The sequence below is a fragment of the Carassius auratus genome, chromosome 23, assembly GCF_003368295.1.
Source record: "Carassius auratus strain Wakin chromosome 23, ASM336829v1, whole genome shotgun sequence".
Lineage (NCBI taxonomy): Eukaryota > Metazoa > Chordata > Actinopteri > Cypriniformes > Cyprinidae > Carassius > Carassius auratus.
In genome coordinates, this window is record NC_039265.1 from 9,096,551 (window position 1) to 9,110,429 (window position 13,879).

Below are 13,879 nucleotides of genomic sequence, written 5' to 3' on the forward strand. Positions count from 1 at the left end.
CATGTCGATGCATACTGTATGCATTAGTGAGTTTGGTGGTGCTTATGGGGTACGGTCACTTATTCCTCATATGAACTGTGATTGCATGAGATTAAGTTTGTAAATGATGATGAATATATGTGCACACTACAAAATGACACAGGCTATCAAACTGTGATAACTGTGACTAAATTCAGTACATATACGTCTGCCATATGCTACCTCTCAAAAATTCCTGCCCCCTTCTCGCCACCCCATCAATATTTTTCTAGATCCGCCCCTGCTTAAATAGTGATTCAAAGGGGACAATTATTTCATTTAATAAGGTAATAGTTACACACACACACACACAAGTTAAACACAGATAAGTTTATTAGTGAAACCTCACTTATTTGGTTGGATAGATATTTAAAGAACTCATGGATAGCCACCTCTCATTATAGTTTAGCAGGCTGGAAAGGAGCTACATGCAGTTAAATTAATTTAATCAACACCGGTCAGCCAATCAGAATCGAGTATTCAGACAGACCATGGTATAATATGGTATGGACTTTGAATCTGAGTAATTCAGTTTTTGGCTTCAATCAGAAACAGCCCCACTTTATATTAAATGGCCTTAATATGATGTACTTACATTGATCATTTGGTACAATGCACTTACACATGTTTTTACATTGTAGTCATATTTTTAAAATACCTGCATATCATTACATCTGTAATTAATTTCTGTAATCACATTTATAATAAGGCTACATTGTTGAGCCATCCCTTACCTTAACCCACCCTTAAACCCATTCCCTAACCTTATATCCCACCTAAATATAAACAGAAGTGTTTTGTAATACAAAATGTAAGTATAGTTCAAATATAAAGTGGGACCCAGAAACAATGAGATGTTTAGTGAGTCATTGGCTTGAAGAAAGTTTTCTGTGAGGGTCAGTGTTAGAGGACAGAATACACGAGTGTGCATCCCCCTCAGTGAACTCTTCAGATTGACTGACTAATTTCTGTTTTATTTTCATTACATTTTATGACTTAAACAGCTCATATACTTGATCTCTAAAACTGAAGTAATAAACCATAAAAAGCATAAACATAACAACACATCAAAATGTGTCATCATTAGCATTTACAACATAAAGAATTAACATAAATCCATGTTTTTTAAATTTATTTATACTTTTTTTCTTAAACTGATAGAAAAAAAAATATAAAAAATAAATTTTATCAAACTTCCTCCCCTGTACTGTATGTTGATTGCTAGAATCCACACAAAACAAAATCAATTTAAAATTGCACAAATAATTAAATAAAATAGTCAGCCAACAATTAATGAGTCATAAATAGTCCCAGACTAAAATGTAAGTCAGAATTGTATTTTAACTGAAAGAAACGTGCACTGATTGACCTCGAAATATCCCAGTGACCTTGTTTTGCCTCAAAATTGACATGTTTTTAAAAATTACTTTAACTAAACTAAGGCCTAATCCTGGCATAATCTAAGCCCTATCTGTGAAACCAGTCCCATGAGTCTACATTCATGATTTGTTTTATTTTATTTTTTATTCATAAGCATAATAATGTTACTGGGAGATAAACAATAAAAGCAAAGGACCCATGACAATTTTCAGCACTGAGAAGAGGTAAATAGTGCTGAATGAAATTAACTGAGTGCTGGCTTTTGGATGCTCCAAACTGAACAAAAAGTAAAACCTCAAACAGAAACTTCTGACATCTCTTGTGAGTCTGTGACACGTCCATTTTGAGGCTAACTCTCTCTGCGATGAGTCAGAGAAACATCTATTAGACATATGGAGGGTGCAGAACTACATAAAAAAAGAGAAGTATCTTACACCATTATCAGATCTTAAAATACTTGAATCAGAGAGACGTCTTTTGCCACAGATTGGTCTTGTTTCCTTTGACTCATGCATGTGACATAACAATGATTAAAACTTCAAAAGTGCTCTGTGTTCCCCTTTCTCGAGTTTAGGCACATCAATATTGCGAAATGTTTGTCATGCAGAATAGCAAAAATGACTGCATTGTAAGAGGTAGGTTTAGGGTTGAGTGGGGACCGGAATAAAACAGCTACAACACTATCATAGCGTTCAAAACAGAGAAAACAGATTTCTTCTCACTTCTCGATTAGTCTTTAACTTCTTCTTTTATGGCCAACGCTGCTGCGTTTTACTAAGAAACATGTTCCCTGCACAGCCTGTTAAACATCAAGAAGAAGTAGGCTATAACCTGTTTGAGAATGTTTCTGCCTGTCTCTTGCTTATTCTGTGCCCTGTGGCTATTCCTCCAAGTCCAGGGAAGAGTTCAGTTCTCGAATCAGAGCAAGAGAGGAGACGCTAAAGCTAAGAATATCAACGCTATAAATCTATCGGGCGGTGCGTCGTTTGTGTGTGCAAAATATAAGTTGTTCATTGTATCTAAACACGTGAAGTGTTATAAAGAAAGTTACAGGGGTATAAAATTAATAACAGCAATTCTGATCGGTTTATGCTGTGTAGCAGGTTTCTGTTTTATAATAATCAGTGTTTTTGTGACTGTTTCAACTAATTAACGCTAGAGCCAAAAGGGAGGCCGACCAAGATTATATATTATATTTATTATTACTATTATTATTATTATTATCATGGCAGTAGGCAGTGGTAATTATACAAAAACGCAATATTAAATAATACTATACAATATTCAGCACAACACTATTCTTGCATTACAGTAGGCCTACAGTATACGTTTTCTCCATTTTCTCTGTTGTGTGTATTACATTGACTCGTGTGTGAGATCTGAGAGCAGCGTTTGATTTTGAGTCCAAGTGAAATGGTTTTGCAGTGATTGCTTTATTTTGATGGAAGTGAAGTATTTGGTGTTTTGAGAAAATGAGTGGTGGTTTCAAGAAATGGGTTTTAGCAATAAAAAAAATGTAAATATTTGTAATGGATTGTTACTGTAATATATACATTTATAAACATGCTGACTGATATAACTATAACATTGCACTAAACGGATCGCGGGTGTTGTGAAGCGCAATCCACGCGCTTTGTGTTTGAGTCGAGCGTGACGTTAAATTGTCAGTTAGGAAACGAAGCTCCGTTTTCTCAGGTCACGTGACAGCCTCATTTCAACCAACGCTCCGGAACACTAGTGTGTCAAGATCTCGAAACTATAGGCGTCGATCTACCCATCCCTAAAAGTAGACCATTCGGGGACTTTCGGCTATTTTTTTACCTACTCTGCTTTGGGATACACTTATTCTAAGCTCAGCACACTATTTATTATGGATAGTGTGAACATTGGTTGGGACGTAGCTTCGTGTCTGGAAGGTTTCGGTTTTCAAAGACTGCACGTAGCCTACGTTTGGTTTAGGACATCCGTGTTGTGCGACAGTCGTTCGCTCTTTAACGTTCCTCGCTGTCACAAGTAAGTACAAGATTTTTACATCTGAGTAGCCCTATGTATCTATTGAGCGACTTAAGGATACGAAGTAGATTCATTTTTCAGAAGTAAATAATGAATTGTTGGTATTGATACTTTCCTAATTCCAAATGTTTTACAGCTAGCGAGTTTTTGTAATTGTGGGTGTTATAATTCTTATCTATATTTTAACATTAATTGTTGGTGTAGACACTTTGTTAAAGTGCCTTTGTTTTAAATGGGTCGTCCACCTATTCTTAAAAATAACCCTCAGCCAAAAATGGGTAGCTGCTGCTTGTGGAAGTGTCACTCACTTCCCGAAATGCCAGAACTACTCCAGCGAGGAGGAGCGAATGTAATATGTGCCAGTTACACTATGGGTTTGATGTATTTCGAAGCTTATTTTCTTGTGTGTAAGATGAGCATCTTAGTCTGGATCTTTATCGGCTCTTTATTTACAGGTACGTTCATTTGCATTTATATTTATTAATTTAGCAGACGCTTTTATCCAAAGAGACTTCCAGTGATGAGGAAAAGGCTACAGCAAGCGATCCATCTGAAAGACACAAATAAACACATAAGGGCTTGTAATACAAAGTTACAGACATTTTCTAGATACACAGGAAGGCATGAATGAAAGAGAAAACATTAAAAAATCTTAACTTTAGGATGCAGTCAAATGTTGATGAAAGAGATGAGTTTTATCTGTCACTTGAAGATTGTCAGGGATTCAGTATTTCAGATGACGATGGGAAGATCATTCCAGGAATGGTGAACGGAAACGTTGTGTGTCCTTTTAGCCTCGTTGAAGACTTGCTTCTGCTTTCTGATTGCAAATATTCAAATATAGATTTTAAAAAAAAATCACACGAAGGGTACATCGGGGTTAAAGGCACACCTTAAGAAAAATGTGCTACTGCGACTCAGAAAAAAATTAAACGTTTGTATTGAAAATTAATGAAGCAACAGATTTTGAGTAAAAATAAACTAAGTTATTTATTTTGTTAAAATATTATAAATGTATGAGGTGGCATGGGGGTCCGCACACACGGGGCAAAAGACACAGTACTGATACTAATTTAGCTAAATAAATGTTTTGTTTAATAATGTCTGTTAATACTGGTTCAAAATGTGTAATATTTTCTGCTTATTTTGTAAAAATAAAATATTTTTGTTCAGTCAATACACTGTCATTAAAATAGGTTAATATAAAAATATATATTTTAAAATACAGAAACACAATCATTTTAGAAAGTAAGGATTCTGAAAGCATTGAAGGAGGTCCCATAATAATTCAATATAGATTTACAGTAGTAACAACAAATTATATTTTATTATATGTTATGTTTAATTTCGTTTTTTTAACTGTTGCTGTAAAAGTGCAATAGGTGATTGTCTTTCGAAAAAAAAAACTCTGTGCTGGTTGAAAGTTACATTTATCAGAAACAATGAAAACAACTATTTCATTGTATTACTATAATAAAATTATTAGAAATAAATTAAATACAAGATAATAATTTGAACCACCGGTCTGGGATGGGTGGGCCTTCATAAAATAGGGTGGGCAAAACGAAAAGCACTATGAATGCTGCACGCGAAACTAAATGAATTAAATTAACAAAAAACAACGCAGCATGTTTCAGAACACAACAGCCCAACTATGAGAAACACAAAATGTGTTTCTTTTTTTTAAGTTTACATGTCCTCCTTCAATGTTAGTCTGAGACGACGGGGCTTCTGGTTGAAAGTATCCCAAAATCCAATGGCCCTTTCTTTTACAAGTCCTCCATGCAAGTATCCACAAGTCAAACCCAGGCGCACGCGCAGCTTCTCCTCTGCTTCCCAGAGATAGCAATCACCACGATCCCCATCCGATTACTTTAAAAAAGGTAAGCATGGTACAACCTACAACTAATTCTTAAATCAAAATGATATCAATAATAATAATAATAATAAAAATAATAATAATAATAATAATACCTAAACATTGCATTTATGTTGTGCAGCTTAACTTTCACGTTTCGGCCTAAATCCAGCTCAAGCATGACACATGTCTTTACTGTATTCAGAAGACATTGTGGCTTTTGTAAGAGGCTAATATTAGGGAAGTGGAACAGGAAGCTAACGTGGAACAAAAACCATACATAAGAGTTAGTATTTTAGTAACATTACAGTTATTTGGAGAAAAATCCCTCTTAAATGTATCTGTCACAGTGTCTGGGTTGTTGTTCCCCGGGGTTCCACTAGATGTCCTCCTTCTCACGGTGCCTGTCCCAGATCACTTCCTGTTCCCTTATATGGTCACCTTCCTCCTTGTTACCTGATTGATTGTTCACCCCACCTGTCTCCTGTTTCCCAATTATCCTTCTGTGTATAAATACCCAGTCTGTCTTAGTCTATGTCACGGAGTCCTTGTCTGATGTCATTGTGTTTCAGGTCCATCAGTCTTGCTTTGTCTTACCCTATGTGTCTCATTCTCTCGTTCCACCAGACTTCCTCTACCTTTCCGTTCTTCCGAGTTCCCCGTTTCATCCGGTTCCCTTTTTGTTTGATTTGTCTCTCATGACTGTTTATTTTGTATTTACCCCTCTGTTTTAATTAAAACCCTTACCTGCATTTGGATCTACCCTCTCTTTGTGTTTTTCCCCAATACCTATCGTGACAGAAGGACTCCGTCATGCCTAGATCCAGCGGTGTGGGATTTCGAATCGGTTCCCCAGCCACCATGGAGGAACGGAGGGGGAGATACCAGAACTTAATCACCCTTCATCAAGAGGGAAGTGAGGTGGGTGGCCTGGCGCAATTGTTTTGGACTATGGCAGTCGGGCTAGGTTACAATGATGCAGCACTAAAGGATTTATTTAATAATTGCCTGGATGATCCTTTACCTTCATGGGAGATGAAGGGGTTAGAGATACTGGACTTTTGGGGGTTTACCAATTACCTGCACCATCGTGCCCAGTGGGATGCAACAACCACACCAGAGTGTCCAGACAAGGCTGCCAGCTCAGCCCCACAGCACAAGATGGGCGCCAGCCCAACCCCACAGCACAGGATGGCCGCCAACCCAGCCCCACAACCCAAGATGGCCACCAGCCCAGCCCCACAGCCCAAGATGGCCGCCAACCTAGCGTCACAGCCCAAGATGGCCGCCAGCCCAGCACCACAGCACAAGATGGCCGACTCAACGCCACCGACTCCCCATCGTAGAGGGCGGAGGAGGAGACAGGCAGCTGCTGTTCCCGAGGCGGTGCCCGATGCAGTTCCCGAGGCGGTGCCCGATGCAGTTCCCGAGGCGGTGCCCGATGCTGTTCCCGAGGCGGAGCCCGATGCTGTTCCCGAGGCGGAGCCCGATGCTGTTCCCGAGGCGGTGCCCGATGCTGTTTCCGAGCCGGTGCCCGATGCTGTTTCCGAGGCGGTGCCCGATGCAGTTCCCGAGGCGGAGCCCGATGCAGTTCCCGAGGCGGTGCTCGATGCAGTTCCCGAGGCGGTGCCCGATGCAGTTTCCGAGGCGGTGCCGATGCAGTTTCCGAGGCGGTGCCCGATGCAGTTCCGAGGCGGTGCCCGATGCAGTTCCCGAGGCGGTGCCCGATGCAGTTCCCGAGGCGGTGCCCGATTGCAGTTCCCGAGGCGGTGCCCGATGCAGTCCCGAGGCGGTGCCCGATGCAGTTCCCGAGGCGGTGCCCGATGCAGTTCCCGAGGCGGTGCCCGATGCAGTTCCCGAGGCGGTGCCCGATGCTGTTCCCGAGGCGGAGCCCGATGCAGTTCCCGAGGCGGTGCTCGATGCTGTTCCCGAGGCGGAGCCCGATGCTGTTCCCGAGGCCGAGGCCGAGGCAGTTCCCGAGGCGGAGCCCGATGCAGTTCCCGAGGCGAAGCCCGATGCAGTTCCCGAGGCGAAGCCCGATGCAGTTCCCGATGCTGTTTCCGAGGCGGAGCCCGATGCAGTTCCCGAGGCGGAGCCCGATGCAGTTCCCGAGGCGGTGCCCGATGCAGTTCCCGAGGCGGTGCCCGATGCAGTTCCCGAGGCGGAGCCCGATGCAGTTCCCGAGGCGGAGCCCGATGCAGTTCCCGAGGCGGAGCCCGATGCAGTTCCCGAGGCGAAGCCCGATGCAGTTCCCGAGGCGAAGCCCGATGCAGTTCCCGATGCTGTTTCCGAGGCGGTGCCCGATGCAGTTCCCGAGGCGGAGCCCGATGCAGTTCCCGAGGCGGAGCCCGATGCAGTTCCCGAGGCGGTGCCCGATGCAGTTCCCGAGGCGGTGCCCGATGCAGTTCCCGAGGCGGTGCCCGATGCAGTTCCCGAGGCGGAGCCCGATGCAGTTCCCGAGGCGGAGCCCGATGCAGTTCCCGAGGCGGTGCCCGATGCAGTTCCCGAGGCGGAGCCCGATGCAGTTCCCGAGGCGGTGCCCGATGCAGTTCCCGAGGCGGTGCCCGATGCAGTTCCCGATGCGGTTCCCGAGGCGGTGCCCGATGCAGTTCCCGAGGCGGAGCCCGATGCAGTTCCCGAGGCGGTGCCCGATGCAGTTCCCGAGGCGGTGCCCGATGCAGTTCCCGATGCAGTTCCCGAGGCGGTGCCCGATGCTGTTTCCGAGGCGGTGCCCTATGCAGTTCCCGAGGCGGAGCCCGATGCAGTTCCCGAGGCGGTGCTCGATGCAGTTTCCGAGGCGGTGCCCGATGCAGTTCCCGAGGCGGTGCCCGATGCAGTTCCCGAGGCGGTGCCCGATGCAGTTCCCGAGGCGGTGCCCGATGCAGTTCCCGAGGCGGTGCCCGAGGCGGAGCCCGATGCAGTTCCCGAGGCGGAGCCCGATGCAGTTCCGAGGCGGAGCCCGATGCAGTTCCCGAGGCGAAGCCCGATGCAGTTCCCGAGGCGAAGCCCGATGCAGTTCCCGATGCTGTTTCCGAGGCGGTGCCCGATGCAGTTCCCGAGGCGGAGCCCGATGCAGTTCCCGAGGCGGAGCCCGATGCAGTTCCCGAGGCGGTGCCCGATGCAGTTCCCGAGGCGGTGCCCGATGCAGTTCCCGAGGCGGTGCCCGATGCAGTTCCCGAGGCGGAGCCCGATGCAGTTCCCGAGGCGGAGCCCGATGCAGTTCCCGAGGCGGTGCCCGATGCAGTTCCCGAGGCGGAGCCCGATGCAGTTCCCGAGGCGGTGCCCGATGCAGTTCCCGAGGCGGTGCCCGATGCAGTTCCCGATGCGGTTCCCGAGGCGGTGCCCGATGCAGTTCCCGAGGCGGTGCCCGATGCAGTTCCCGAGGCGGTGCCCGATGCAGTTCCCGAGGCGAAGCCCGATGCAGTTCCCGAGGCCGAGGTCGTTCCCGAGGCGGTGCCCGATGCAGTTCCCGAGGCGGTGCCCGATGCTGTTCCCGAGGCGGTGCCCGAGGCTGTTCCCGAGGCGGTGCCCGATGTTGTTCCCGAGGCGGTGTCCGTTACAGTTCCCGAGGCGGTGACCACAAGGCCGTGGTGGTCTTCGGCTCCGCCCTGGGAGACTCTGGCGGTGACCACGAGGACGTGGTGGTCTTCGGCTCCGCCCTGGGAGACTCTGGCGGTGACCACGAGGACGTGGTGGTCATCCGCTCCGCCCTGGGGGACTCTGGCGGTGACCACGAGGACGTGGTGGTCGTCCGCTCCACCCTGGGGGACTCTGGTGATGACCATGAGGATGTGGTGGTCATCTGCTCCGTCCTAGTGGACGCCTCAACATGTCCTTCATGGACTTATGTTTTGTGTTTTTTGAGTTCTGTTTCTGTCTGTTCTCTTTAGTTTAGTCTGGCCCTCCGTTCCTCCCCCTGTACCTCCTCCGGTCCTCCTCCCTCCTGATCTCCCGGTTTTATGTATCATTTCTGGTGTTTGTCCCCCATGTGTTCCTTTTCTGGCCCTCCGTCCCTCCCCCTGAGCCTCCACCTGTCCGCCTCCCTCCTGGTCTCTGTGTCATGTTTTGTCTTTAAGCGTCTGGTAGCCGCTCCGTAGAGGGGGGGTACTGTCACAGTGTCTGGGTTGTTGTTCCCCGGGGTTCCACTAGATGTCCTCCTTCTCACGGTGCCTGTCCCAGATCACTTCCTGTTCCCTTATATGGTCACCTTCCTCCTTGTTACCTGATTGATTGTTCACCCCACCTGTCTCCTGTTTCCCAATTATCCTTCTGTGTATAAATACCCAGTCTGTCTTAGTCTATGTCACGGAGTCCTTGTCTGATGTCATTGTGTTTCAGGTCCATCAGTCTTGCTTTGTCTTACCCTATGTGTCTCATTCTCTCGTTCCACCAGACTTCCTCTACCTTTCCGTTCTTCCGAGTTCCCCGTTTCATCCGGTTCCCTTTTTGTTTGATTTGTCTCTCATGACTGTTTATTTTGTATTTACCCCTCTGTTTTAATTAAAACCCTTACCTGCATTTGGATCTACCCTCTCTTTGTGTTTTTCCCCAATACCTATCGTGACAGTATCTCTACTGTTAAGTGAATGTAAACCGTTAAAATCAGATGTGTATCAGTAAATTATGTCTGTGCATTAATTCTTAAACTGACAGCACCCTAATTTACCTGCTAATTTACCTTATCAAAGAAAACCACTCAGTGCTCTTAATACGCATGCATCTTTATTTATACAGTGAACACCACATGTAAGTATTTGCATGAGAGGGTAAACTGCTCTGTGTTTTATTATTTGGCTGCCATTTCCTTCTGTGGGTTTACAGACACCATTTTGATTTTTCTTCTCCTGTTTTTGCTTTAGAGACGGAGCTAGTTGCGTAGTAGCCCTCTGTCTTTTGTTTTTAATGTTCTTAGACAAGCTTAGTTTTTATAAACCAGGTATAGACTTGTTTGTTTGTTCAGGTTTTGTTCTCTAGGGTTAGGTTAGGGTTACAATTACATTACTTTTTTGTTGGTATTAATCCTTTTTACTTTTTCTAAATAAACCTTTCTTCGGACTTCATGAAAACTGCAAGGATTGAAAAGTGCTTAGACTGGAGATGATAGATAGATGATAGATTATTTTCTTTTACATTATTTTATTAACAGCTCTTAAAACTGATCCTGACCTGATTTGTGGTTGTTTTATCACCAAGCTCTTCCTTAAAATGTAGTGGAAATAAAAATAACAAATCAAATCCTTTTTTTGCATTTAGGAAATTATTTATGATGTCAAATGAACGTAATATTTATTTTTATATTACGATGACCATTTGTGTGTCAAAAGATTAAGGGAAATGTGATTCCTCGTGTCATGGCCCTAGAGAAAGAAATACTAAAATGTATTTGAAATACAATTTGTGCTAAGTATACAGATACATTTACATATTTATGTGCTTGTTAATAATACACTGTACTATTTATTTTATGTCAGTAAGTCTTATGTAAAGATATGTCAATAAATATGTTAATTGATTTGAAGTATTCTTAGTATAAAGTAAATGTATTTTAAATCAATGCCATGTTTTTTTTACTCTGTTAAACCCCTTCAACACATTCAGTTTCTTTGAGAAAATCTAATACAAAATCAGGTTTGGTCCCAAATGTTGCACTTCTGCCTTACTGACTGTTGGAATAATTAAGATGAAAACTTTAAAACCATAATAAATATTCTCTGTGTCCCAAACAGTCGCTGTGTGTGTTGCTGAGTTGAACTTGGAGGCAGCTGAAGGAGAGAATGTTACCGTATCCTTCAAAACTGCTGGACTGGAGAGAGCGGATCAAGTGAAGATAACTTTGACAAGAGGACGTCAGAAGAAGCTGATAGCGCAGTACTGTTGCTGTGTCCATCGTGGAGACTGTGATGTTGTGGAAACAGCAGGAGTCTTACTGAGAGTTGAAGAAGGAACCTTCTCTCTTCTGAGTGTCCGCTCCAATAACACAGGCCTCTATGGAGTAATAATCCTCACAGGAAGTAATGTCTCGGAGAAGAAAGTTACACTTGTTGTCAACAGTGAGTATGTTAACACAATATAATCAGAATTATGAGAAATATAATGTAAAGTTGTGCTGGAATGACTTGCAACACTATCAATAATTATATTTGCAGTTTTCAAGAAATTTTAATCATAAAATAAAAATAGTTACACTTTATTTTAAGGTGTCCTTGTTACAGTGAAGTTACACATTTAAGTACTAATTAATATTAATTAACTAGATGTACTTAATGGTTATGGGTAGGATCAGAGTAAGTACATGTAACATGTAACAAGGACACCTTAAAATAGTGTTACCTAAAAAATTGCTTACACAGTAACGTCTTTAAGCTGCAGAGACTGAATCCAAACATTGAAATGCTTTCTGTAAAATAAGTGATAACATTTAGGAGGTCTTACTGATGCAAAGAATCAGATGTGACACATCATTTGATTTAGTGATTTGGAAAATACGATGATAACATTTACTTGAATTAGGGACTGGTTAGTGAAGTTTTAAGGTGGTAACTAGTGAATGGTTATTTGATTTGCTTCTCAAAATCCACTAATTGTTTCTTTTCCTGTGGCACCGTACAGAACCACTTTACTCGAGTAGACGTCCACCCCGTGCCTTCACCCCAAAACCTCACAACTTCTCTGAACACCGATGGCTATATGCAGCAATAATAATAATAATTCTAGGGTTTGTCAGCTGTGGGGTTGTTTGTTGCTTCAGGAAACGCAAGAGGGCAGGTATCACATACATTTATGCTTGTATTGATGAACATGAGCGCTGCAGTTTTAATTATCTGTTAAACCAGGGGTCTCAATTTATTTCATTCGAGAGCTAAGTATCTGAGAGCTTCACGTGTTGTACAAAACTTAATGCATCAATCCAAACTGTTATACACGTCATTGTTAAAATGTGCTGGAAATGTGTTGATACACATACTGAAATCATTTCACATTTCAAGTTATATGTCGAAAAACCAACAAATAGGAAGAAAGAAGCACTGCGCATTACATACATAATCATACATTAGAGAGTAATAGAGTTATGAGTAATAGAATTAGATAATGGTAAATGGATTCACTTTGATTGTCTGCAGTTTTTGTTTGTTTGGGGCTTTTTGGCACCAGAAAATAAAAAAAAGATTAGCTACAGTTCATTTTTGGAGCAAGTGGATAAAAATGAATTCAAGTTTATTATAAAACTCAAACCAGGAGCAGAATGATTGCAGCTTGAGGACAGTGTGGTGCAGTTAAATGTGTTTATTACTAAATTATTTGCTTGTTTTTAAATGTTTACACTAAGGTGAAAGAATGTGGTTTACATGTATTAAATAAAAAGTGTGCATTATGTAGTTTTGACCACAGACCTTTTTTATTTGATTTGTCTCTTGTAATTGTGTTATTTGTGCTGATTGTCAGGAATGTGAGTCAGCAGCTTGAAGAAGCCAAAGAAACCCCTGCTGTCTCCAGGTATGAAGTTCTTCATGTCTTTTCATGTATCACATGACTTTTTCTTAAAGTACATTGTACTTTGCTGTGTCGGGCCTCACTAAAGTCAGTTTTCTGTTTCTTTACAGACCCATGAAATAATTTGGGGGGAAAAACAGTACTTAAGCAGAAGTCCCCCTTTAAGGCTTGTAGAGAAGACAGTAAAGATCAGCTCATGGATTTTAAAACACCAAATATTAAAGATGCACTAATAACCAGTTATTCGTAATGACATCTGATGGTACAAACAGGTCTGTGGATGATGCAGTCAACATGGGAGAATAACCAGAACTGACCCGAGTATATTTTTCTATCTCAGTTCATTTCATTCAGCACTATTTAGCTCTGTCCAGTGCTAAAACTGTCATGAGTCCTTTGAGATACTGCATTTGTAACTTTCCTAAGCTGTAAGTTATAACCATCAGAATTAAAACAACTCTTGAAATATTTCAGTTTGTGTGCAATGAATCTAAGAATGAAAAGAAAGTTGTTTGCTTTTTTAAAATTAAATTACAAAAAATAATGAACTTTTCCATGGTATTCCAATTTGTTTTTTTTTAGATGTACACGTTTGTACATTTAAATAAATTAATAAACACTTTTCACCAGTCATCATTATGCAGAAAAATAAGAGTGAGCCCTGCAATAAAACTCTTGAAAATTCACATTCAGTATATCCAAAGTTTGCTGTTGAACAGTTAATGTTCCCCGCAGTTACTGCAGAAAATAACATGATGAAAAGACAATGCAGACATTTCACTTGAACTTACTTTCTGATTGTCTCTAATGCTCACTGTTTGTCCAGTCAGAGAAGTATAACAGAGATGATGTCCTCTGTCTTGGACTCCAAACACTGCTCTGTGTTCAGGTGTCTGAGTAACATCTGACATTAATTCAGAGATGTTACTTCAAAACAGAAATATTAAAGAAATTTGTGGCATGTTAAGAGAAATAATCAGTTACTCCTTTGTGCTCTACATCCGGAGCAAAGAAGCAATTAAAGTAGCTACAAAAGTGATGAACTGTGATGCTGGGTTTGCGTTGTAGTCGTGTGTTTTGGCAGAAGTGAACAACCTGTCCTCCAACCAATGCGCTTCT

At 42.8% G+C, this 13,879-nt stretch overlaps 1 protein-coding gene across 5 annotated transcripts; it reads left to right on the top strand.

The window, feature by feature from the left end:
* Positions 1-3,101: 3,101 nt before the first annotated feature.
* Positions 3,102-13,228, top strand: LOC113041217 (uncharacterized). Of its 5 annotated transcripts, none has more exons than XM_026199630.1 (5): positions 3,445-3,866; positions 10,996-11,319; positions 11,879-12,030; positions 12,713-12,763; positions 12,871-13,228. In XM_026199630.1, exons 1-4 carry the CDS (start codon positions 3,644-3,646, stop codon positions 12,731-12,733), a joined length of 720 nt encoding a protein of 239 aa, XP_026055415.1. In that variant the 5' UTR covers positions 3,445-3,643; the 3' UTR covers positions 12,734-12,763; positions 12,871-13,228. The 5 variants fall into 5 exon arrangements, 2 of the variants coding, with proteins under 2 accessions (XP_026055415.1, XP_026055416.1); XM_026199631.1 differs by having other exon boundaries at positions 3,446-3,866; positions 11,879-12,034; XR_003275352.1 differs by lacking the exon at positions 3,445-3,866 and adding an exon at positions 3,102-3,411 and having other exon boundaries at positions 11,879-12,763.
* Positions 13,229-13,879: the final 651 nt, after the last annotated feature.

What these genes read in the sequence shown, in the direction of transcription:
- LOC113041217 (XM_026199630.1), top strand. Translation starts at nt 3,644, where the DNA reads ATGGGTCGTCCACCTATTCTTAAAAATAACCCTCAGCCAAAAATGGGT. An exon ending in TATCGGCTCTTTATTTACAG is followed by an intron (nt 3,867 to 10,995) that starts GTACGTTCATTT and finishes TGTCCCAAACAG; the next exon opens with TCGCTGTGTGTGTTGCTGAG. An exon ending in GCTTCAGGAAACGCAAGAGG is followed by an intron (nt 12,031 to 12,712) that starts GCAGGTATCACA and finishes GCTGATTGTCAG; the next exon opens with GAATGTGAGTCAGCAGCTTG.